The 26,687-nt window shown below is 42.5% G+C and overlaps 1 protein-coding gene across 4 annotated transcripts in view; it reads left to right on the forward strand.

Moving 5' to 3' along the window:
• The first annotated feature begins 1,627 nt into the window (after nt 1-1,627).
• GNE (glucosamine (UDP-N-acetyl)-2-epimerase/N-acetylmannosamine kinase) overlaps nt 1,628-26,687 on the forward strand; it is a 40,428-nt gene continuing 15,368 nt past the window's right edge. For 2 of the 4 annotated variants that reach the window (XM_083883948.1, XM_083883951.1), the window contains exons 1-6: nt 1,628-1,687; nt 14,517-14,725; nt 16,996-17,447; nt 18,443-18,595; nt 19,022-19,234; nt 19,464-19,551. In XM_083883948.1, coding sequence (XP_083740074.1) covers nt 1,637-1,687; nt 14,517-14,725; nt 16,996-17,447; nt 18,443-18,595; nt 19,022-19,234; nt 19,464-19,551 — 1,166 coding nt within the window. In that variant the 5' untranslated portion in view covers nt 1,628-1,636. Of the gene's footprint in view, nt 1,688-10,558; nt 10,634-10,752; nt 10,842-14,516; nt 14,726-16,995; nt 17,448-18,442; nt 18,596-19,021; nt 19,235-19,463; nt 19,552-26,687 lie in introns of those variants that run through there. The other 2 variants (XM_083883949.1, XM_083883950.1) reach the window with 2 other exon arrangements.

The raw sequence follows: 26,687 nt of genomic DNA on the forward strand, positions 1-26,687 counted from the left end.
CTATATACCTACGTATGTATTTATGTGTATCCCTACATGTATACACCTGTGTAATGCAGCCCTGGGAGAAGGAAATCTGTTAATTGGATGTTTCAGTGCTGAGAAGAAATAAGAGCAGAAAAAACATATGTGCAGGATGAGACTTCAGAAGAACAGAGTGTAAACACTTTTGGGTTTCAGATTAGATTAGAGACAGAAAAAAATATGTATGTTTTTGAGACAAAGAAAGAAGGGAGCAGCAAAGAACTCACAGTGAAAATATATTGAAAAGAGAATCACACAGTTTGTAAACTGTGTAAAATGAGGGGGAAATGCAATATACAGTTCACAACAAGCTAAGAAAATGCCTCCTTCTTCTCTGATTCTACAAATGCCCACCTTTTTAGAGTCTTTTGTGTTGCTTTATTTTCCTTCCTTTTTTTCTGATGTTTTATTTAGTAGATATAAGTAGATTACCTTGTAGATATTTAACAGAATAAAATGAGTGGCTAGGAAAACACTGTGGTAACAGAATGCAAAAAAATTATAAACTGCCAATTATAAAGTGCCACAGATATAAGGGAGGAATCAAAACAGATGCTAGTATAGCACACTGATGTGAATTTAAAGAATATCACAACAATAGTCATGGCTACTACTGTTGAATTGTTTGTGTACAGGTGTAAATCTGGTCACCAAAAAAAAGCCAGTCAATAAAATTTACAGGTGCTATGTGCTGATCTGCTTACTGGAGTAAAGAGCTATAAATTCATGTGTAACTTTGAACATCTGTGTTTCAGGATACAAGCAGGAAAGGAGAGAACAGCTGGAGACCAGTAATTTTTCTGCAAACACTAAGGCACGCATCTCAAAAATCAGAAGACATTAACGAAGGAACTGCAAGTACCCCAAGACAACCTAGAAATTTGTGGTCACACAGGTGTCTAGAGCAGCTTGGGACTCTGCAAGAGAAGGGTAACTTCAGGGCACACACACGCAGGCCCCAGGACTTCAAGGGGCCAGAGGTACAGCTACAAGACACAGCATGACACAGCCTTGAAACACTGTCTTGAGAGAATAAGAAAATGTAATCAGGCTTGTGAAGCTCTGGCTGCTGCTGTCTTCCAGACCTGAGTATGGAAGACTCACTTGACAGGTTCCTTGCCCTGAGACAGGTGCAGATTCCCGTTGTTCTGATCGGATCTGGAGAGCCTTGGTGATGTTAAACACACTAGGTGCCATGGGTATATTAGTGGGTACTATCCACAGAGATGCTCGGCAGAAGCAAGGCTGCCTGCGTGTCCTCACCGCTGTGAGCCCCCGGGGGTCCCCGGCCGGGGGAGGATGGCTGCCCCAGGCACAGGGAGGGGATAGCGAGGGATACCCGGAGTAGGACCCCGCTTCCCACGCTGCCCTGCAGGGATAGGGAGCCGGCCTTAGCGCACCCAGCGCAGGGCCTGGGCCCCCGTACGCCCGGATCACCGAACACCGAGAAGCCCCGGCGCATCCCCCATCCCCGGACCCCCCGGCGCCTTCCTCTCCCCGCCGGAGGGGGAAAGGCGGTGCCTGCGGGGCGGTCTCTCCGAGGCGTGGCCCCGGCCGCCTTTGGTTCGGCAGCGGAGCCGGCCCGGGAAAGCGGTGGGGAGCGGCGGCCGCCATGGGGACGAACGCGCCGCCGCGCCGGGAGCCGCTGGCCCGCGGCCCGCACGTAAGTCAGGGCTGGGCGGGGACCGCGGTGGGCCGGGGGACTGCGGGGCCGGGGGACTGCGGGGCCGGGGGACTGCGGGGCCGGGGGACTGCGGGGCCGGGGCCGCGGCTGAGCCCCCGCGGGCGGGAGGGAGGGAGAGAGGGCAGCGCTCTGCCCAGCCCTGCGCCGAGCCGGGTCCCGGCCCGGGGGATGCGCCGGAGGGAGCTGCCCTGCCCGCCCGGCGAGGATGTCACGGCAAGCGCCGTCTCCGGGGCCATCGCGGGACCCGCCTCTGTATCACAGTGTCTCCACCGGGCACACGGCATTCGGGGCCGTGCCGGCTGATCTTCTGGGCGTTTAAAAGTTCTCGTGAGACGTGTGCTGAATAGGTTGCCTATTTGTGCCCTTTCCCTCTGGATTCTCTCTTCATTACCCAGTCCATAGCAAGCCGTGGGGAGCCGGTGACCTTCCCAAAGCCAGCACACTGTTCCTTGTAATTGTGACTACCTTTCTGTTATCTGGGAGATGAAAAATTAAATTCACCCAGATTAGGTTCACCCACCCTGAAGGGTGGTCTCGGGAAGGGCCTAGAATAATTTTCCCATTTATTTTGTTGATGTACCTGCGGCAATGACGAATAGCCCCAACGCGCCGGGGCCAGGTGCTGTACAGTGCGTTAGGACGAACGGTGTGCACGCTCGAAGGGTTCACGTTCAAGCAGGATGTAGACAGGGTTTGGGAGGAGAGGCATGAGTACAGGTGGGATAACAAGGGGACTTGAGCTCCGTGGGGTAATATTTCAGGTAGGTTTTCTCAGGAGGCGTTCAGCTAACAGGTGAAGTCAACACAACGTTGAGAGGAAGACAGAGAGCTGTAACAGCAGAGAGGATAGCAAGTGCAGAAAGGCTGAGAAGATGGCTCTGGAGAGGAGGCCAAGACCCACGGGAGGGGTCCAGATTCCATGCCCTTTGGCCTACCACTACAGGAAGTAGTCCTGCTGGTGCTGTTGCCCCAGGACATTCACTTTGCCACCTGTAGAGCAGGTTTTGTGACTGACTGGCCAGCTGGTTTTAACTACCAGGAGCTATAGCTCTCTGCATGCTTGAAGGGTGTGGAACAGATATCAGAGGTGATCTCTGCAAAGATGTGTGCCTATCATAAAAAGGAGGCCTCTTCCATTTCAATCTGAATGTCTTACTATGTCAGTTCTTTCTTTGAAGCTTTTCTTTACATATCCTCCCTTTCCTCTTGTGTTCCAGCCAGCTTTGACTTCAGATTTGGCACCAGGTCTCACTGAGATCTGGAGGTGTTGAGAAATATCACCTTGGATATTCACCAGTGAAGGCATCCGTCTAGGACTCAGGCTTTAAAGAAACTGATTTCCAAAAAGCACTGAAAATATATATGTTGTATTTATTTTAAAGTAAGAAATTAATTGACATTTTTTGCCCTCTTGTAGCAGTGTTTTCCTGTGATGCTGAGTCCAAATCTGAAACCACTATGTCAGCACATCAGATACTGAAGAGTAAACCAACTCAGGGACAAAAGTGAAAATTAACAAAGCTTCCCATTCATATTAAGGAAATCAAGGGTGCGGATGGAAATTATCCAATGTTCACATATGTTCCCCCAAGATTTTAAATGAGAATGTCAGTACACAGGAACTATGTGGACTGTCTGACTTGGGAGCACTCTTCTACCAGAAGATTCCTCACCCCTGCTGCATTGCTCCTTATGCATATCACACTTAACAAGGCTACCTGCAGCCTGGAGGATTTTAACTAGTAAGAAGGTTGGTGGCCCACACCAGGGGACATGATTCCCATCAACACTGAAATCGCAGGCAGATTTTTATGGGCTATGTAAAATTGACACTATGGCATAGTCAAGAACACTCATATTTCCTCTAAATAAGCATGATTTCATGTGGTAGAAGCCAATCATAGTGATTTTCCCACTAAGTACTTAGCTTTGAAAATACAGGAATGTCCTTTTCAAAATCATATTGAAATTGTATGCTTTTTCTTACAATTGTAATCAAATTTTAATTCTAATCAAAAGATTGAGCTGGAAAATTGAATCTTTGTATGAGAAAATACAGGCATGAGAGCGTGCCACACAATGCCAGTATTTCATAACCACCTTTCAGAGACACACAAGAGGGTTTCAAAAAGCACATGAAAAGTAAGAGAGAGAGCCTCTCACAATGTGGAGTCTCATGGTCAGGGATATTCAGGCTGAGTTTTTATAAATAGTGCCTCAGCAGCCAGGCCAGTCAGAAAGTGGTCTGTGTTCACATGATTCTGAGTAACTTCCTATAGCCTAGCACACAGAAGGCCTTGGGAAAATAGGCTGCTATTTTCTTAATAGTGTATGGTCTTTCCCAGAGAGACTCGGCACAGCCTAAGGATATTGGTGTTTGTTAGAACATCTGCTGAAGAGTTACTCTTCCTGCAAAAATCAGGGAATATTTTTGCAGTCTCTCTAATGTCTCTCTAATTGTGGATGATTTTTCATTAAAGCATCTGGTACTAAATTAAAGCTTTAACAAAAGAACATGGATAGCAAATCCAGCTGAGAAAATTAGACTATTCTATAATAACAGCTGACTCAGATTCTCTTCATGTGACTTTTTTTTCCAGATTCGTATCAAAAAGCCAGAATGAAAGAATGGCAATTTAGCATGTGGGGGTTTGGGGGTTTTTTTTGGTTTTTTTTTTTCCCCTAAATGTCATCCTGAATTCCAAAGAATTGCTCTTCATCATCAAGATCTTGATTTACTGTCCAATCAAAGCACATTAACAGAAAGTTTGTTGGTTGAAAGCTTTAGAAACAGAGCCTCTTTTTAAGTTTCTGTGCTTGTTTTTACTTTTCCTTGACTTTTATTTGTTGTTTGGAGAAACCAATGTTTTTCTGGACATTTCTGGCAATGAAAATACAGAAACTACAAAAAATGAGGAGATTTTATTCTTGACCCAGAATTAAAAGCACAGATGTACTTTTGTGGAATGCCTGATACCAGTATGCTTTTGACTGGCACTTAACCCTTCTATTGCATCTCTGCAAGCTTCTTCAAATGAAAAATCTGAAATTGTTTCAGGGAATTATAGTACCCATGTAATAGGTTAGGATTTAAGATTCCTCTGAGAGTCACATGATTAAAGGAGATATTTGAATAACTCACCTAATAATACCTAGTGTGTTAAAAAGACAGGAGAATTTAAACTTAGGGAAGGGTAGCTACTACAACACTTCTTTGTCCATTTTATATTCTCAGTCTCACAAAATCTCATCATCTGTCTTGGTAAGTATAAACTGACTATCTGCTTTGTACTGTAACTGTAACTTTGCAATCTCATTTTCTTCTTTCATCACATTTTTTGTCTTAATGAGGTTAATAGCCAAAATCCACAAACTACACATGAAAGAAATTATTTTTATATGGCATAAAGGGTGGAAATACATGTTTACTATTACAATTCTTTAGTCCTGATATTGGATCACTTCTTAATGGATTTTATATTTTGTAATTATATAGTAAAATTAGTACTCCTTAAAATTAGAAATTAACAATTACCAGAGAAGACACAATATTTCAGATATTTGTTATCTGATGGCCACATTGAAAAACACAGTTGCATTCAAGTAGGATGCCAAAGAGCCTCAAAAGGATTAGGTGAGATTAAAATAAACAAACAAACAAACACAACCAAAAAACCCAGTTGAACAAAAAGAGCAAAGAGGAATCTCTAGACCTGTGTGCAACATGGGAGGTATTTATTAATAGTGAGAAGTGGTCAGAGTTTGATTCCTCCTTCCTGCCAGACTTTTAATTTTCTTTTCAGCACTTCACGCCAATTTGAAGTGAAAAAATTAGCCAGTCTTAACATCAGAACGGGGAAAGCTTAACAGAATTTGCTTCCCAGACTTTCACAGATTAGAGATATTTGCATCTTTGGCTGTTGCAAACTTGGCTGTTTCTTCTGCATGGTTTCCTCAACCAGGTATTCATATATATATATATATATATATATATATATATACACACACATATATATATATGAATATAAAATATATATATTATATTATTATATTAATATATATTCATATGAATATATTTTCTTCATATGAATATTCATATATTCATATATATTATATATTATTATATTCATATATAATTCTCCCACCTGTACTTGAGATGGAAATTTGGATCTTGTATTTGGCAAAGTTACCCACTGTCTTACCTAGTGATGACAGCTTCCAATCAAGTTCGTTCTGCGCTGGCTCATGTCCAAATACTCTGAGTATGTACAGCAACTCTACTCATTCCATTTTGAACATACTCCAAGTTGTTTTAAGTGAACCACATCGTCTACTGATCAAGGGGTGTAAATGCACAGCATAGTAAGAGGAAGAATTACACCACAAGAATCACCCCAGCCTAGGCTGCCATCGTTGTTCAAGACCAACTATGGGTATGTTGAACTTTGTCAGATTTCCCAGTGAATGTCTGATGTGTCAACAAATCAGCAGCAGCAATCATTCCTGCAGGACTGAACAAGAAGTGGAGCTTCAGAAGAAACAGACAAGCTGTAACCTTAACAGCATCGATTACAAGTGAAGAAAACAGACCCTTTTGAAGAATTAAACTGATCACACAAGCAGAGTTAGTCACATGATGACAACAAAAAGTGGATCAGTTCCACTATTTTTAGATAGAGGGAGTGGGAAAGAAAAGTTTTGTGGTTTGGTGCTTTTATTAGCTGAAATTAAGATAAAGGCTCAAGACATTGAATGAACTGGGAAAAAAAACCCTGAAACTATTGAGGCTTCCAGTACTCTTTCCAGTGCTTTGCATGGGTTTCAGATGGATATTATCTTAGCCCACACACACACTCCTGGTCAAGGAATTCTCTAGAACAGAGATTGCTTTTTATCCCATGCATCTATCACATTCTACAACTCTAGCTAGTTACAATAAACTTTACTCACATTTTATAGGATATATGCAAATGCCATTATTTTGGCATTATTTGACACCAGAATATGCCATCTTTCCAGTAAGGTAAAAAGGAACTGAAATCTATTACAGAACATTGGAAATTCTGAAAAAATATATGGGATATTTTTTACCTAATTCCTAATTATGTCAGTGAGATTCACAACTCTGCTTGTTACCTGGGTTTTTGAATTTTAACACCAACTCATGGAAATATATAGATTGGAAAAGAACCTTAAGGTCATCAAGTCCAACCATTAATACAGCACTACCATGTCCAACATTAAATCATGCCCCTAAATGCCACATCTATGTGCCTTTTAAGTAATTTTAGGGATGGTCACTCTAGTACTTCCTTGGGCATTTGCTTATAATGCTTGATAAACCTTTCAGTGAATAAACATTTCTGAATATCCAAGAATAAACCTTCACTGGCACACCTTAAGGCCACTTCCTCTTGTCTATCACTTGTTACTTGGGAGAAGAAACTGCTTCTTCTTAACGTAAAGAGTGATAAGGTCCCTCAGCTGGTCCTCATAAGATAGCTCCCTGCACCAGCTTTATTGATGTCTTTGGACAGTATCTTTCCACAGACAAAGAACAAATTTTCATATAGTTCTTGATTTCCTCTCCCTTAGCTGGGATTCTGTATCTTGCAATCTTAGCTACATGTAGATGATCATTTTGTGTTAGTATAAGACACTGAGCAAAGATGTAAGAGATCTGTGTTGTGATGAGAAGAGAATAAATCCCCAAATTTCCCTCTTCATAGCATCTATGGCATTGTCTTATCTCTGATCTCTTCCCCTTCTCTGGAACATCAGATATGAATTGTTATGTGGTTGCCTACAATTGCTACTAACTGCACAGCTCACCTGGTAGTTTTAACTGGGAACAACAAACAGGAAAATGCAGGAAAGTAAAACTGATTAGTCTTTCCTTACTGTGTGTAACTGTTTATATTCTCCTTATATCATGTAGTACATGGTACTTGGTCTCTTCCTACAAGGGATATTTGCAATGGAGTGTATTCACAGTAGTTGAACACTACTGTGCCAGAATCTTCAGAGGTTATCAGTTTAGCTGTGTCAGAAGGACCTGCTTTTCTGAAAGCCCTGATCTTTAACATTCATGTTGCTTTTAGGTGTTGTAGGCTTGACAGTACAAATTGATATGGACAGCTGATTTTGAAAATCTTCGTAGAAGTTTTCACCCTCTTACTCTCAGCATGTGTCTTTGACATAAATGGACATAAATGAAAAATTAAGGATAATTAATAAAAGATTCACATCATGTAGATATTGAAAAGTCACAATGCTCTGCTTTCAGAAGGGAATAGCAACACAGTGCTTAGCACCAGTGCAGAAGCTCAGAGTGCTACTGATTCTGTCTGTCCACACTATCCATCTCCTGGGCATAGTCATGCACAGACCAACCCAGTTCAGCACCTTTCACCTCTTGCAGGATGGGTTTCCAAAGAATCCAAACCAGCTGCAAACCAAACCCACTCACTGATCTTTGGTTCTTCTGTTCAGATCTTAAGCAACATGACCTCTCCTGAAAGAAGTAAGCTCCTCATCTCCAACATTTTGTAACACTTTGACACTAATGTCCATTTAGTCTCTGCAGAGCCTTTACTATTCCTGCAAGGTTTCTGATGAGGGAAGTGCCAATAAATTGTCTGGATACTGAGACCCTGCTCCTCTAATGAACTCCCTCACAGCCACAGGCCTTGTCAATGACAGGAGGTCCTCTTCACAGAGTCATTGGAGATTTTGAGCAGCAAAGCATAAAACTGGCTGGAGCAGGCTGAGGCTTCTCCTCCCATCTCATCTCTCTGCATAGCATTTGTTTCTCTGCTGGAAAGCCTTTAGACAGGGCTCACTCAGTAACAAGAAAAATTTAATCTTGTTTATGTAATATGTGAAGTCTGTGAGAGAGAAATAACCAAAATGGGCATAAACTTTCTTGTTTCTTCTGCACCTTTTACTGTAACATGCTGGGACGCCATTAGAACATTTACAGAAGAATCAAATGAAGAGATGCACTGATGTTGTTAATAAGAGTAATTAACTCTCAATGTAGTTGCTTCTAGCTGTGTTAGTACTAGTATAAACCAGAGTCTGTCCATATGTTCACCCTTCTCTACACTCATGCTCAAATATGATCCAGGCTCTTCTTCAGCATTTTGTTTCAATGAAACAAATAGACATAGACATGCTGGTAAGCTTATCATAACCTGAAAGCATTTACAGGAGACAACTCAAATTTATTTAATATTACATTTCCAGAATGTACATGGGTTTTTAAGCAATGTGCATAAGAAAATCTAGTGATGCAGAGAACAATGAAAATAATTTAAATTGGACATGAATTGAACCTAAGGTGGCTTCCAGTTGCAATTACTACACGTGGTCAGTATTGCAAGCAAAGATGGCTGGTAATTTCAGAAGTGGGTGTGCTGCAATATTCTCAAAACACTGAGTCTTTAAGGAGCTGTGACTCATTGAACCACAGCTGTCTCAGGACTTTATGAACACAGGATAAGATCCTTTCCAGCTCTCTTGGGAAACAGTCACATCATCTCTTTAAATTCCCAAGGGCAAGTCTCAAAGGGTTTTCACTTTAATAATTACTATTGAATATATTTTTTTCTTTTAGCTGAAGACCTCAGTAATTGTTTCTCAAAGTCTTTTTAGACAAATATTTGTAACTGCTAGGAATGTCACCCTTTTTCTCCCTGGTGAAGGCCAGAAATGCGACTATCTCGTTCCTTGCACCTACCTACCTTCTTCTAGGTATGTCAGACACAGGAGTCGCTCCTGTGGCTAATTTTTCTAAGAATTAAAGGGCAAAACTAGAAGGGATTTGAGACCCTACAGGTATTATATGGATGACCAAAGATACAATCTGGACTGAAAAACTTGGCAAAGTTCAATACCACACAGGCTTGTAGGTATGGTCCTACCACACTAGGCTCAGATTTCAGCCACAAAACGTGAGATCAGAGAGATAAGAATGGGTGAAGAATTGTCCTTTTACAAAGACTGTGTGACGCCAGCTACTGCAATGTTTTAGGCAATTGTTTTCATAGCAGAATATAGTGGGCACAGGTTGCTGTTGTTACACATGGTGCCTCAGGTATTGAACTAGGATCCAAGTCACAGTCACTTCACTAATGTGAGCTTGAGAAAACAAATCACATCTCTTTTACAGTCAACTGGAACACAGACGACAGCAACACCTCATAGTTAGTTTAACAGCTTTTTTGATTGTGCTGCACGCCAATGAAGTTGTCATTTGGTGACAACCTGGGCTGAATTAATGCCTAAATTATAAAAATCTGCATCACAGCCAGGCACTCTTCACGAGCTAGTGACAGGTGCCCTGACTGGGGGCTGCAGTTCCTCACGGCCTGCACGACCAGGCAACTGCCTTATTCTTCCATACACCCCTGTAGGCTGTGTTTGGCCTAACTGTGCATCTCCTGCAGTAACCCCACAGCCCGTAGTTCCCTGACAGTCCTCACTTTAAAAGTTCCTAATATGATGGCAGTCGCCACTGAAGCTGTGAGATTATCCAGCAGTTTTAGCTAGATTGCTCAGATGTGTATATATGGAGTAGTCCACGTATAGACCGACAAGCAGAGACTGTCCCACCTCAACGATATGATTCCTCTTTAGGAGAAATTCTTCACAGAAGAAGTGATGAGACATTGGAACGCGCTGCCATTGCAGTCACCTTCCCTGGCGGTGTTTAGGGAAAGGGTGGATGTGGCCCTCAGAGCCATGCCACGGTCTGGTTCACAGGGTGATGCTGGGTCCTAAGTTGGACTCGATAACCTCAGGGGTCTTTTCCCGGTGCTGTGATTCTGTGACGCCAAACCTACAAACGTCACTTCCTGCGAAGACGGGCCTTGCTGTGCCGGCGGATGCCAGCCGTCCTCCGCGGTCCTGGCGCAGGCCAAGGTGGGTGCGAGGCGGCGGCGCAGAGCCGGGCCGGGCCGGGCCGCAGCCATGCGGGGACGCGGCGGGAGCTCCGCGGGGCGGTTGTGCCGGGGGCGGGGCACCCAGCGGGCCTGGGGCCGTCCCCGCCAAATCAGGGCTCCACAGCCCCCGAGATGCGGTCGCGGGTGCCCGGGAAAAGCGGGGAATCCAGGGGCTCCGCGGGGGAAAGGTGCGCACGGGCACTGCCCGGAAGAGCAGAGGGCGGCGCGCCACAGGCCTGGCTTCTCCCGGGGTGGGGGCTGCGTGAGGGGGAGTGCCGGGCAGACCCTCCGCTCGTGTGACTGGTGAATGGCCTCAAGTGTCAGGGCGGGTTTAGGATAGATATTAGAAACAGGCCCGTCGCCGGGAGGGCGGCTGTAACGGGCTCCCGAGGGAAGTGGTCACAGCACCAGCCTGAGGGGGTTCAGACCATGCTCTTGGGCACATGGGTGCTTGGGGTGTCCTGTGCAGGAGTAAGAGTCGAACTCGATGATCTTTGTGAGTCGCTTCCAATTCACCGCTGGAATCATCATATTCTGTGATTCACAGTGTTACCAGTACTGTGGAGAAACACGGGGGCTGATCCCTCACACCGGGAAGGGGCCTGGTGGAGCCATCAGCCACATTCATGGGGGAATGGTGGGGAGCATTTTTTGCCCTAACACGTGCAGGGCAGTGGATGCTTTTCCACCCTCACAGAGGCGTTTCAGGGTGTCTGAAGGACTTGATTTGGTGTTTGGTGAGTTGCACTGGGCTCTAGGAAGAGGCCCCCTGTGTGTGCCCAGACAGGCGATGTAGAACCGATGGGTGGGGAAGGGAGGTGGGGGTACACATACTGGTACAGGGTGTGCAAAGAGTTCCGGGCAGAATATCCTGCATATCGCACAGCAAAGCAAGTGGGAAGATGAAATTGCCCTCAACACATGGGGATAGACAGAGCGTAGAGACTGGGAATATTCCAGGGTCTTTGATTTTTTAACCTAGTGTTTCAGAGGTATGAATGTAGAGTACGGAATATACAGGTAGTGTCATTTGTGAAACAGTGGTCAAGGGGCGTCTCATGCTCTGGGGACTGCTAACAGAAATAGTCGCTGTTTGGCTGCTGTAAAGTCTGGCCCAGAAGTCCCTCAATCTGTAATAATCTAAGAGCTTTAGGATGGGATATAGAAGAGTAGTAGACCAAAGCACATGGAGATTAATTATTTCAAATAGTCTTTCATTGAAGACTGTTTTATTTCCTCTCCTTTCTAGTAAAGATTGGTAGTCTCTGGAAGGCAGAAGAGTTAGACCCCCAACTAGAGAATTCTATGTAGATCAAACTCAGTGTATCATCAAACATCTAGAAACTAAGAGGCAAATGTTAGTGACTAGTTATTTCAAATGATTAGTGATTAGTTATTTAAAATTATTTTGGTAAACAGTTATGAGAAGAGATGATTTCTCTGCAAAAACTGATAATGAATTCTAAAACCACAGTGGTAACAAAACTTTGTAGCTAGACCATCACAGCTCTGCTTGAAGGAATTTGCTATTAATGGCTGAAGGGACTTGGCCATTACTTGTTGATAGTGCATATTGTCTAAAAATACAGAATTGTTTTTGCATTTAGGCTCAGAAAAGGTCAGAGTCAGGATAGAATAATGTCTGTTACTAAACTGTGATATAGCAAATACATCACACGTTTCTTTAGGAAACATCCAAGTTATCCTAGAAAACAATTAACTGCTTTAATTAATGGCAGATTTCAACATGCAGTTGATACTCATATTGCATTGTTACCTACCTTGGGCTAGGGTAAATATTTTGGTTCTTCACATAAGCAGGTGTTTAAAATTGACAGCAATAGGAAACCTGTCTGCACCAAGGCCAATGCATAGCTCACTTGGCAGCTTTTTGAAACTACTGTGTTACAGAGTTTTAAGGCACTGGAAATTATTCTACTTTGAAATGTAATGTTAAGTTGAAATGGACAAATATCAGGAATTGCTTTTGATTCTAGTAAATTCAGACAGATTTGGAGTGTCTCCACATTTACCTCTCAAGTCATTTCAAGAGACCATTTTTGCAGCTAAATACTAACTGTAGTTAAATGTGATCTTCATGGCTGGAAAGATGTGTGGGCTAGTGATTCAGTTCTGTTGATTCTGTAGTTAGGGTGAAAAATGAAATTTTATTTTTTCTCAACTTAGAGATGTACTGTTTTAGGAGATGGTATATTCTGTTCTGGATGGAAGGTTTTTAGAATTTTAGACAATGCTTGAAGAAAAAAGGAAGACAGAAAATTCTGCTTCTTAAAGTCCTAATTTGCATAAATGAAAATAAACTATTGTCAGAGGGATCATGGTGGTCCTAGCTCAGACAGGTAATTTGGGGTTAACAGACCTCAGATAAGTTTGCTTTGTTACTTCCTTGTTTTGCAGGTTTTTTACTTTGGCTTCTTGTTTTATATAATAGAGAATACGTATGCAGCAGTGGCCAACTTGTAGAGTTATGTGAGAGGTTTGCCTCTAGTTACACTAATATTGTTCATGCAGTTCCAGAGACAAGTTTATAGGTGTGTCAGAAGTGGCATTCACATCTCCATCACCATTTTATTTTAGTTAGTGTCTAGTTTTACATAAATAATAACAGGATGTCCTGCTCAGAACCACCTCCAAAGAGAGGTTGTTTTAGAAATGAGGAAAAGGAGTCTGGATATGGTCACTACCAGTCATAGTTTTGCAGAGCCATAAGGTATTGCAAGTGGACTAGAGATACCACTTTACCTTGGGACAGATTCCTGATCACCCTGATGTTGCTACTACACCAAAGTATTGTTTTGTCATGTGTGATGAAATGTAAACTAATGTCTTAAAAACAGGGAAATCTTTAAAAGTTGATTAATTTTTTAAGTTTCATGAGGGTGTGGTGTCACAGTAGCCTTTCTTTTAGAACTTTACTGAAAAAATCTGAATGCAATCTAAAAGGAGCATGGAATTGCTAATATTATCATGTATCGTCATGCTTTTCTAGCTGGCTAAATCAGTAGAGAGATTGATACTGCTTTGAGTCAAGGATAAGCAAGCCTTGTACACTAATCCAGAAGAAGTTCAGTCTTTTGCACAGTGGAACAAAAATCTGACATAACATTAGATTTATACCAAAATAATATTGCTTACTTAAACTCTTGCTAACACCTTAGTAATTTCTGTTTGGGAGGAGAGGAAATTTGGGTTCTTTTGAGTTTATTATTTCTGTATCGTTTTTTAATAGGTTTATTTGAACCTAATACTGTATTGTTGATTTTCTTAATGTACTTTGGCCTACAAAATGGTATGTAAGGCTTTAGAAGTAAATGTTTAACTTACTTTGCCTCACCAAAATGTGTTTAATGGAGATACATGAACTGTCTTAGTCAAAAACTTTCTCTTTTTGTTTACAAGGTCTGTCGGTGGATGCATCTGAACTATTTGTTCCATTCTGTAACTTGGAATATGAGATTTTCTTTATTTCGTTTACTTAGGCAGATTAATTTTTCTGCTTATACAGACATTTCCATCAGAACAAGGAGACATAGTTTTTACTGTTTAACTACAGTTGAACTTCATAATACTTAAATATTGTTTATACAGAAATTTATAGTCTATTTGTAGAAATAGAAGTACTAATAATGAGTTTCAAGTAGTAAAAATACATTTCTATTCTGAATTTGGGAAACAGAACTTACTCGTTCTGTTAGGTACTAGTTATCCATTGTTGCTGGAGTAGTTAATGTGTAACCACAGTTTGGGTTGCACTGCTGTTTACTGCTCATGGAATGTATACCATTTGCTGCAAGTAAATTACTATTACTAATGACACACTTATTTTTTCTCTATTATGTCAGGAGGTGTACTTCAAGAATCTTTCAAAACTGAAACAAAAGGAAGTCATGGAGAAGAATGGAAACAACCACAAACTTCGTGTTTGTGTTGCTACTTGCAACCGTGCTGATTATTCAAAATTAGCTCCCATTATGTTTGGTATTAAGGCAGAGCCACAGTTTTTTGAGCTTGATGTCGTAGTGCTTGGTTCCCACCTGATTGATGATTATGGGTAAGGTGAATTTTTATCTACCAATATGTTTCTGAGGTGTTAACAATGATAATATGGACATTAGGTAAAAAGAAGTCTTGGCATAATGAGTATACACAACAAAGTGGGGTTTTTTATCCAGAATTTTATTTTGCAGCTCCTTATGAGATTGCATATTTCTGGGATTTTTTTCATCCTGTCTTGGAATTCTAGAATGCTTTGTGCGAATGCTGTAATTGAGACCCTAAACAGGATCCCTGACTGTATGAAGTGAGAAATTCATGTCCTGCATTTTTCCCTGAAACCTGGTGATTGTCAAATGGAAACGTGTCTCAGTTCTTTAATTTTAGTGGATAAAAGAGCCTCATTCATTTTAAGTCATTTTAAATTGCAGCTCTTCTGCTTTACAGTTGTTGGAGAAAGTACTTATATATTGCATGTCCCAGGAGAACACTATTAGTTCTTCCTTCCAGTGTTGTGGAGACAGGAAAGTGTGGTTGTATGTTTCTAATAAAATGAATAACAAAATGATATAGGATTATCTGTGGTATATGGATAGGTGGGAGAGAATAGAGTCCCTGTCCATAACTCTCCATAAGTAAGGAATCAAATTGCCTGCCCAGGAGGATGAGATATCTTGGTCCAAATCCCTTTCTTTGGGAAGACTTCCCTCATCCCAGGTGGATATTCTTGTTGCTGGGGAAAAGGTTGAAAGAACAGCACAGAGAGCCTTTCTGGGATTGTTGATTTTCCTCAGGTTGAATTTACCAGATTGGACCCAGTAAGTGAAATAGATATGAAAACGCATGTTTTGGAAAACAAAATCAGACTTTAGCTTAGTATTGGCATTATTGAACTCCTAGAAATGTGTAAGCGTATCTTTTTGGACTTTACAATGAGAAATTTTGGCATTTTATAAGCTAGGACAGGAGAAAGTTATATTATCTCAAACTACTAAAACAGGATGTTCCAGGTGACTGTTCTCGTTCTGCATATTACAGCGCTCTGTTCCTTGCTTTATACTGGACGTTGTTTCTATCCAGTAACATGGCAAGGTGAATTCAACATCACAAAACTAACCTGATTCAAAACAAAACCAAACATGAAAGTCAAACGGTTAAACTTCTTTACAGGTTAGTATGTTGAATTGCACCATCTGATTGGAGAAATAAAGTAATCCCATTTCATTTGCTAGAAAGGATAAACATGGCCGTGATTTCTCTATATCACATAACCCTTTGCTGTCTGCAAGACTTGTGCAAAGTAATACAAAATACTATTTTTCCAGTTCCAAGGTGTGTAAAACTTACATCTGTAAGTGAGTGATTTGTAATGCACAAAGCAAACAGTAGAGATTTTGATCTGGCAAATGTTTTTGTTTTAGTTAATTTTTGGTAAGTATTCTAAAACCCAGGTACTTGGGTTTTTTTCAGGGCCCTGCACCCCTTAATCTGGGTCATCCTAGAAAATTAGTGGGTCCTCAGAACATATATGTTCTAGTGATGTGGATGGGGTCATCGACAGTAGCAGAAGTCAGATGACAGTGATCCTGTGAGATTTCTTTTACTGAAATGCTTGAAGGATCATAAAAGAAACAAAACCACCAGAAATGCACATTCTTGTTTGTCCCCAAGATTTTCACCTTTCAAAAGGCAAAGAATACAGAAACAAAGAGCAAAAAGTTTTCTGAGATAAATGTACATAATCAGGAAAATTTTAGATCTGTAGGATCCGTGTAGGATATTTGTAATTGGAATTGGAAATGTAATGAAGTTTATGCAATACAAATGTGAGCCCCTTTACTCGGTAAAATAAAGATTCGCCCTAAAAAAATACAGAATCTGAAATAATATATGCTACCTACAGAATGTTTTCTTTAAACATACAGGCCTCAGCTTTGCATCACATCTGTTGTATTTATACAGTTTTCCACAGAAAAGTCAATAAAAATACCCTTTCTGGCAGGAAATCATGTCTATTCTCTGAAAGACTCTGCAGACACATGAATAAAGAGTTTGATTTCTGAGGATTTCCAGAATATATTCAGCACAGTTCTTCCTCAGAGGTGTCTAGAAATAATGGGTATTTGGAATATTAGGGAGGATCTTCACATGGATGACAATATTCTGTTAAAATCTTGAAAGCTGCTTTCCTCAGTAAAGAAGAAGTGAAAAGCAGGTCTTTTTTCAAACCCCAATACAGCTGTTGTAACTTGTGTTTATTTTGTGAAGCAACATTGCTGTAAAGTCAAGTTGTATTTACTCTAATAACCCTTTTTCTCTGACCTTCAGTAATACCTACCGTATGATTGAACAAGATGACTTTGATATTCATACAAGATTACACACCATTGTGAGAGGGGAAGATGAGGCAGCTATGGTGGAGTCGGTGGGCCTTGCATTAGTCAAGTTACCTGATGTCCTCAACCGCCTGAAACCTGACATAATGATAGTTCATGGGGACAGATTTGATGCTTTGGCTCTGGCCACATCTGCAGCCCTGATGAACATTCGCATTCTTCACATTGAAGGTGGGGAAGTCAGTGGGACCATCGATGACTCCATCAGACATGCCATAACCAAACTGGCCCATTACCATGTCTGCTGCACGAGGAGTGCAGAGCAGCACTTGATAGCCATGTGTGAAGACCATGACCGCATCCTTTTAGCAGGCTGTCCCTCATATGACAAGCTTCTCTCTGCCAAAAACAAGGACTACATGAGTATTATTAGCATGTGGCTAGGTAAGCAGGCTACTTTTAATGTTTTTCTCACATACCTTTCAACATTAGACCAACTCAGTATCAGTTATCAGTCAAAAAGTAATACATTTTTTAATAGTACCTGGTGTTTCTTTCTACATTTGCTTTCAGTCTGTATTCTACCATGTACAGCTGAAAGGCTTCAAATGTATTCTACTGACTACTTCTGGACCTTCTGCCAAGTCAAAAAATAACTCCTTAAATGGGTAGCTTCTCTGAGCTGAACCATTTAAAAGCAGAACAGTCTTACATGAGCAGTTACTTTTCTGTAATAGAGTTTTGGTTAAATAGAATCAACAGGCCTAATATAAATAAACAGAATTTCTATTATGAACCTTTCTTTTGAGGAATGCACTGCAACAGGACAAAATGCGTCAAAGGCTTTTGGTGTTTCATACTCACTGACTTACAGATAATTCCTGTAAAGACTGCGGGTTTTTGTTTGCTTTTTATCTTTGACAGAGCAGTCTCCTGTACAGCTACCATGTGTAGTTGGAAGCTAAAGTCTTTCTTAATCAGTATGTTTTACAGATCAATGTTTATCAAATATACTAAGACAAGTATGACTGACTATTTTAAAGCAGTGGAAATCAAGTCTTTACTTGAGAATGGACAACTGACAGAAAATCTGAGCAGCTTCAGGAGTAATTCCAGATTTATAATGGTGTGAGAACAGTCTCTTGATCCTGGTGTAGTCTTGGAAAACTTAAGAAGTAGGCTTGCAAGTTAACAGTTTGTTGACATTTACATAGTGGTCTCTAAAGTTATGAGACATGCTTAGAAAGGCAAGTAATGAGCTAGGCTACCCTGTAACTCCCTTGATTTTTATTCTGGCATTGATCCCCATGTGCTAGATGTATCCCATTCAGTGCCTTGACTTTTCATACTTTCACATCTGTAGTTCCAAACATATGTCCTTCCTTCTTCTTGCTATTCTACACCAATAAAAAAACTTTTCTTGCCCTCCCTTTGGACAGGTGAAGATGTCAAAACCAGAGATTATATAGTTGCTCTGCAACATCCTGTAACTACAGATATTAAACATTCCATAAAGATGTTTGAGCTGACACTAGATGCACTCATCTCCTTCAACAAGAGAACACTTGTTCTATTCCCTAATGTGGATGCGGGTGAGTAGGATACCTTCATGACAGAGTGACACATAACAGACTGTCTTCAAAAGAGTGCTTTTATCCCAGGTCCCCCAGACACATGGAAATAGCTGGATGGTGTCAGCCTCATGCATGCATCTGCTGCAGCTCCATGTTCACATTGCTGGAGAACATTTCAGCTTTTCAGTGTGGGAAGGAAAATGAGGAGAAACCACATGACATGTAGGAGCAATATTAGTGCCTCTTAAGTTAACTTAAAACTACAAAAAATACTTTTTGCAGTGAATTCTTATATCAGACTTTGGCATATGTGCTGAGCTATGTGATATGTGGTGTTCAGAGCTGGCAACTCAGTGAATGGCTGGCTACTAGATTCTTTGCATGTCTGGACTTTGATTTTAAAAGTAGAACTTAAATAATTTATTCTACTTTGGTTTTCTGTAGGAAGCAAAGAAATGGTTCGTGTGATGAGGAAGAAGGGCATTGAACATCATCCCAATTTTCGGGCAGTAAAGCATGTGCCATTTGACCAGTTCATTCAGCTAGTCGCTCATGCTGGTTGTATGATTGGTAACAGCAGCTGTGGTGTCAGAGAGGTGGGAGCATTTGGTACACCTGTCATCAACCTGGGGACACGTCAGACAGGAAGAGAAACAGGTATGTGTTTGCTTAACTCTCTAGTGTTCTGTAATGCAGGACAGAGGTGTCACTGTGGCTTTAGTGGATGCAAGGGGAGGCCCATAACTGATGTAGAGTAATGTCAATCTGATGGGCATCTTTCCCTCACAGAGGAAATAATTTTTTTTTTTTCATTTCTAAAGCAGCTCATACTCTAATGCAATTTGAGGATCTCATCTGTCCTATGATAGTAATTTTTGTCATCTAGGTGAAAATGTTCTTCATGTTCGTGATGCTGATACACAGGATAAGATTCTTCATGCTCTACAGCTCCAGTTTGGGAAGCAATATCCATGGTGAGTACATTAGTATTAATTCATTGGAGGGGATGTTAAAGCAGTAGAGTAAAAGGCATTTAGTCCTAAGGTGTTTCATCATATTTGACTGGAGTGCTTTTAATGCACTGACCTAAGGTTACAAATGATTTTTCATTTCAGAACTATAAAGCAACGTGTGGTTTGTAGTAGTATTTATAGAGCAAAATGTTACAGGTAATGTTTTGGTACAAGTAGTCATTTAACCTCCAATAGAAAGTCAAGAGGGTAAAATTCATACTAATTTGGATCAGCGTGATTAAGAGCAGTGTTCTTTAGGAGCAGCATAGGGGAGAACATCCTGTCTGCCTACTCTGACCTGTGCTGAAGGACACTATTTTGCATGGATACAAATGACACTGACAGCCAAAAAAATGAGCAGGATCAAGTAAGACTATAAGCCTCTGTGGTGCATGTGAAAAACATCACCCAAGTCACCTCCTCATGTGTCCTACCAGTTAGAGAAATCAGGACAGCCAGAGGCAGACACATCATGCAGATCACTGTCTGGGTTTGTGGTTGGTCTTGTCAAACAGGTTTTGGCTTTTATAACAGTGGGTTGTGTTTTTATGATTTTTCGCCTGTCATGGGGGAATGGGATTCCTCCGGCTAAAACAGGCAGAGGGTCTTTGACAGCAGGCATGCCAGTTTGGTGAGATGGGCTTTAAACTGAAGGACTCCAGGAGTGGGGTCCAAATGGCAACTATTGTGCCATTGCTTCCTCCTGGGGAGCAGGTCATAGCAACGAGTGCAGAGACAGATGTTTCTTGGCTGCAGCTCATACTGGAGATCTGTCTTGTTTTGAGGCAATTTAAAGAAGTGGGCACACTGAAATGAATAACCTCTCCCTTGATTCCAGCCAATCTCTTTCCACCAATAGGGAAAAAGACAAAAGTAGATGTAAGTGAAAAAATAACAGATATTAAGAAACAGGATGCCAACAGGCAAAGGGGAAAAAGTAAATAACTGCTAGATACCAAACTGCTAAATCTCACAACCCCATGGGAACAAAGACCCGAAATGCCAGAAATAACTGTTCCCAAAGTGGTGCCTGCCAGAGGCAGCCACATGACTGAAGAACAAAGTAAAGGGGACATCACACCCTTCCCTTCCAATATGGTACCTCCCAGGTGACCACAGGTTGCAGGAACAAAGAGGCAAGATGGTGACAACCCCTATCAGGAAGGCAGGAGTCTGCAGAGCAGTTCTGGAGGCAGATGGAAACTTGCTGGTTCACGTGAGGTCCTTGTTGCTGCTGCTGCTTCATCTGCACCATGGCTGTGGGGTGGTGGGGAAAGACCAGTCCATCAGCGCCGGCACAGAGTGCCCAACCCCAGGAACACGCTGGCTTTTTTGCTGCCAGCAGACCTTGCAAAGTTCACTTTGAAACAGTTTCTAGCTGCAAAATGCAGTTTTTAGAGTGGCAAACCCAAGGCTGCCACAAAAGGGAGAGGCTCTGCTCCCATGGTCTTCTCTCCTGGAGCAGGTCACACTGGGGTGGGATCTGCCCCTCTCTGCGGCAGCAGGAAGGCACCTGTAGTCTTTACCCCAAGACAGCCCAAAAACGCCAGCTGGAGTCCCTCTGAGACAAGGGAGGGAGGAAAAATGAAAAGAGAACCCAAAAAGGGAGGGGAAAAAAACCTCTGCCAAAACAAAGATGCAACAGCCTGCAAAGCAAATACCACACAGCAAAAGGCAGGAAACTGCCTGCGCAGGGTGATTTTAAAAATGCCTGCAGTCACCCTTCCACCCACCACACACACACAAGGTCCCCAGTTGCAGGGTCTTGAAGAGACAGTAACAATTTTTGAGTGCAGATAGATATGGAATACATTATAGATACTCCAGGACAGGATCACAGGGCAAAACACATCAGGGTTTTTTTGTGACTGTGGTGTTTATGACTCTCACACCCCTTCAAGCAACCTGGTTGCTTGATCATTAATGAAGTGCCTGTATAGCAATGCACACGGCAAGTGGTATAAACAAGATTATCTAATAAACTAGAAATCTATGTCAGGTTGCAGAACCATGATCTCACTGGAATTACAGTGGCATCCCTGGAATGTTGTCACGGATGGCTATTTATTTTTTAGAGAGGGCAGGTTAGAGAAGCAAGGTGGTGGAGTTGCTCTTTGTGTGAGAGAGCAATTGGAATGTATCAAGCATTCCAGTGTATAATGGAATTCATCTGTCAGGTACAGATGAACAAGTTGAGAATTTATGGATGAAAATTAAAGGACAGGCTACTATGAGTGACACTGTTGTGGGTATTTACCAGAGGCTGCCTGATGAGGAGGAGGAAGTTGGTGAGGCTTTGTGTGGGCAACTGAAACAGCCTCACAGTCACAGGCCCTGGTTCTCCTGGGAGATTTGTCCCTGATATTTGTTAAGAGTGGCAACACAACTTGGCATACACAATTCAGGAAGTTCCTGCAGATCAGTGAGGATAATTTTGGTGAAGTGGTGGAAGAGAGTGAGGAAAGGTGTGTTCTGGCCCTTGTACTAACAAACCAAGAGGCACTGGTTGAAGATGTGAAAGTTGGAGACAGCATTGGCAGCAGTGACCATTAGAAACTCAGAATCCTGCACTGGGGAAGCAAAACAGCAAGCAGGATTAGAACTCTAAACTTGCAGAGAGCGAACTTTGACCTCTTCAAGGACCTACTTGGAGGAATCTGATGGGTTAGGACTCCAGATGAGGACGGTGTCCAAAGAGCTAGTCAGTATTTGAGTATCACCTCCTCTGACCTCGAGACCAGTGCAGCCCTATGATCCAGAAATCAGGCTGGAGACCTAAATAGATAAGATTCAAGTACAAGTCAAAAAAAGAAAGAAATTTATGGGATATGAAAAAAGGGACAGGCCTCATGGGAGGACTATAGGAACACTGTCAGAATATGCAGGAATGTGAGAAGGAAGGCCAAAGGCCACTTGGAACTCGGTCTGGCTCGGGATATTAAGGACATTAATTCTCCAAGTTCAGCAGCAGCAACAGAAAGAATAGGATAGATGTGTGGCTGCTGCTGGATCATATGAGTGTCCTGTGATGAAAGACACAGAGAAGGTAGAATTACTGAATGCCTTCTCCACCTCAGTCTTTACTGCTGAGAACAGCCCTCATGAATCCCAGACCTCAGCAGTAAGAGAAAAAGGTTGGAGAATGGAAGACTTGTTTGTAGAGGGCTGGGTTAGAGAGCAGCTAGGCAGATTGAACACCCATAAATCTACAGGCCTGATGGGATGTACCCACATGTGCTGAAGGAGCTGGCAAATGTTGCTAAGCCAGTCTCCATTATCTTTGAAAAGTCATGGAGTGGGAGAGATGCCTAATAACTGGAGGAAAGCAAATGGTACTTCCATCTTCAGAAGGGGCAACAGAGAAGGGCTGGTGGGAGATGTGGTGATTGGGCGCCATTTGGGATCCAGTGATCATGAAATAATAGAATTCTTGATAATTGGTGAAACAAGGAGGAGCACCAACAAAACTTCCACACTGGACTTCCGGAGGGCAGACTTTGGCCTATTCAAGAAGCTGATTTGGAAAAATCCTTGGGATACAGCCCTTAAAAACAAAGGGGTACAGGAAGGATGGACATACTTCAAGAAAGTAATCTTGAAGGCACAAGAGCAGCAGCAGTCCATTTGTACCAAAAGACAAGTTGTTGGGGAAGATGACTTGCCTGGATGAAAAAAGAACTTCTGAAGGAACTAAAGGAGAAAAAGAGGATGTATCACCTCTGGAAAGAGGGGCAGGTAACACAGGAAATGTTTAAGGATGTGACTAGGACATGTAGGAAAAAACTAGGGAGGCAAAAGTCCAATTAAAATTTAATCTGGTCACTTCTGTGAAGAATAATAAAAATGTTTTTAGAAATACATTAATGGCAAAAGGAGGGGCAAGGATAATCTCCATTCATTATTATTAGATGGGGAAGGGAATTTAGTAACTAAAGATGAGGAAAAGGCAGAGATACTTGACACCTTTGCCTCAATTTTCATCAGTAAGACAGTCCTCAGGGCAACTGGCCTGTGCTGGTGAATGGAGTCAGGGAGCAAAGTAGTCCCCATGTAATTCAGGAGGAAGCAGTCAGAGACCTGCTGAGCCACTTAGATGCTCACAAGTCTATGGGACCAGATGGGATCCATCCCAGGGTGATGAGAGACCTGGCGGATGAGCTTGTGAAGGTGCTCTCTATCATTACCAGTCCTGGCTCACTGGTGAGGTTCCAGATGACTGGAGGTTGGCAGTTGTGACACCCATCCATGAGAAGGGCAGGAAGGAAGATTCAGGACACTACTGGCCTGTCAGCCTGACCTCAGTGCCTGACAAGATTATAGCACAGATCATTTTGAATGTGGTCACATGGCACCTACAGGATGGGCCAGGGCTCAGACACAGCCAGCATGGATTTAAGAGGGGCAGGTCCTGCCTGACCAGCGTGATCTTTTAAGATGAGGTGACTTGCCTGGTGGATGAAGGCAAGGCTGTGGATTTTGTCTGTTTGGACTTGAGCAAGGCCTTTGACACTGTGTCCTGGGTTACAGTGTAGGATGTGCCCAAAGTACGTATTTTATCACCATCTTCATGAGCTATTGAAACCAGCTATTGAAACCAGCATTTCCCTTGCCCCCTCCCTCTTCGCTACCTTCTGTTAGTGGCCCTTCAATGCCTTGCCCATGACTCAAAGATAACTCCCTCCAGGAGCTATCTCTGTTTAATGGGCCATCAAGGACCCACTGCATGACTCATAGAATGATATCAGCCCATTGTGAGATGCTCCACCCAGGGGAAGGAGCCAAGTATTCCCACCTGGATATCATCTGGGATTTGGGACAGCACAAGGAGCCCTCACTCACTGGATTGCCAGAGGACAAGAGCTTCCAGACCTTTCTACAGGATCACTGCTTCAAGAAGACCACCTCATCTGGACTGCTTCCACCACCGTGCTCAGGTTGTATTCTGACTCTGTCAGTGGTCTTTTGTATTATTGAATTTATTTTATTTTACTTTTTTCCCCTTCCTATTAAATTGTATTTCTGACTTGAAGTCTCTCACTGGTTTTGCTTTCAAACCAGCACATATTTTTGGTGCCCAACGTGGGGCAGAGGCACTGAGAGAAGTCAGAATTACAGTTTTGTACTGAAGAAGACACCTGTTCACTATGATGCTCAGCATGCTTACATGTGTCTTATACCTATCTCTCTGTATTTTTCCACACATGGAGCACTATCTGCCTGTCCTTATGCTCCTGCATAGACCAAGGTATGGTATTAAAATTGCTTTATTGGTCTATTATGTCTATTGCATGATAACTTCTGAGGCAATGAACAGCATTCGGAATATATACCCAGTTTTGTATTCGTGTTCTGGTCTAGGATGCTACATCTGGGGCCTCAACAATCTCACCCAGCCCCTGTGGGGAGAGGTAAAGAGTTATTTTTTCCAGGTTTTCAGGCCTGACACAGCAGTTTTCAAAAATATTGAGTACCCTCTGGATACCAAAGACAGTATGATGTTGTTAGAGTCCTGCTTTGTCTTCTCTGCACGGCCTGCACCATGCTTAGAATCAAAACACTACATGGTGTGATGCAGCATGTTCTTGATGAAGAGGAAAAAAGAAGCAAAGTAACAGCATCAGTGTCCACACAGACTGTCAGAGAGAAGAAGGAAACCAAAAGTGAGGCAACAGTGTCCACATCTATGCAGACTGTCACAGAGGAGAAAGGAACCAAAGGTGCTGTCAGCATCTCCACACAAACTGTCACTGAACTGGAACCACCTAAACCAGTAGCCGTTGCCACCACTCAGAAAAAGAAGTCAAGGAGCAAATCAGTCCGCGTAGTGACTGACGAGGATGCAGCAGGACCTTCACAGCCAGCAGAGGAGACAGAGATAGAGATCATCACTCGCTCTCTATCCCTGGGTGAGTTGCGTGACCTGCAAAGGGAATTCACCCGCCAGACCAACGAGTCCATCCTGACCTGGCTGCTCCACATCTGGGATGCTGCAGCCAATGACACCATTCTGGATGGAATTGAGGCCAGGCAAGTGGGATCGCTGTCCCAGGATGTGGTCATTGACCAGGGGATTGGGAAAACCCAAGAACCTCTCAGCCTCTGGCAGCCACTGTTAACAAGTGTGAAAGACAGATACCTTTGTAAAGAAGACCTCCAAGTGCACCAAGGAAAATGGAGCACAGTAGAACAAGGTATCCGATGCCTGAGGGAATTGGCTGTGCTAGAGATCATTTTTTCAGAAGATGAGAGATTCCCTAAAAGCCCAGATGATGTCCAGTGCACATCACGGATGTGGTTGAGATTTGCACGGCTTGGACCAGAGATGTACTAATGTTACCTGGCAATACTGCAATGGAGGAAAGGTAAGGACAGGGTGGGTGTCTTGGCTAATAAACTAAGAATTTACAACACTGTCACCGCCCCACTTCATACCCATGTCTTATATGTGGAAACAAGATTGGCTGAGCAAGTCCAGAGCTTGATTGAAGAAGGCCATCAGAAATTGCAAAAGGAACTGAAATCTACCACATCTCACCAGAGCCAACAAGAGTCTCTGCCATTAGGAGCAGACATCCCTCAGTCAGAGAGAGAGGATACACTCCACGAGGTAACCTCTAGTCTTTTCCTCAGGAGCATGGAGAAGACATGAGGGAGTGGGATGGAAAACTCACATCCTCCTTAGCAGCCAGGTATGCGAACTGAAAAGAGGAACACATACCACAAGAAGCTCATCTAGAGTCAAGGTTGTGGTCTCTTGTGCACAGAACTCCAGATGGTACAGGAATGATGATATGACTGATCCTCTAGAAGGGACCTCAGGAACATATTTACAGGAAGAGCGCAATGTGTGCCATGACTAGGAATAGGGAGGGCCTGCCTCTAGCCAGATAGAGGAAAGGGACAGTCAGATCTATTGGATTGTGTGGGTCTGATGGCCTGGCATACCTTACCCACAAAAATATATGGCTTTGGTTGATACTGGGGCCCAATGTACCCTGGTGCCATCAAGGTGTGTAGGAACAGAATCCATCTCTATTTCTGGGGTGACAGGAGGGTCCCAGGAACTGACTGTATTGGAGGCTGAAGTGAGTTTAACT

This window comes from Zosterops lateralis, assembly GCF_965231275.1.
Source record: "Zosterops lateralis genome assembly, chromosome: Z".
Taxonomy (NCBI): domain Eukaryota; kingdom Metazoa; phylum Chordata; class Aves; order Passeriformes; family Zosteropidae; genus Zosterops; species Zosterops lateralis.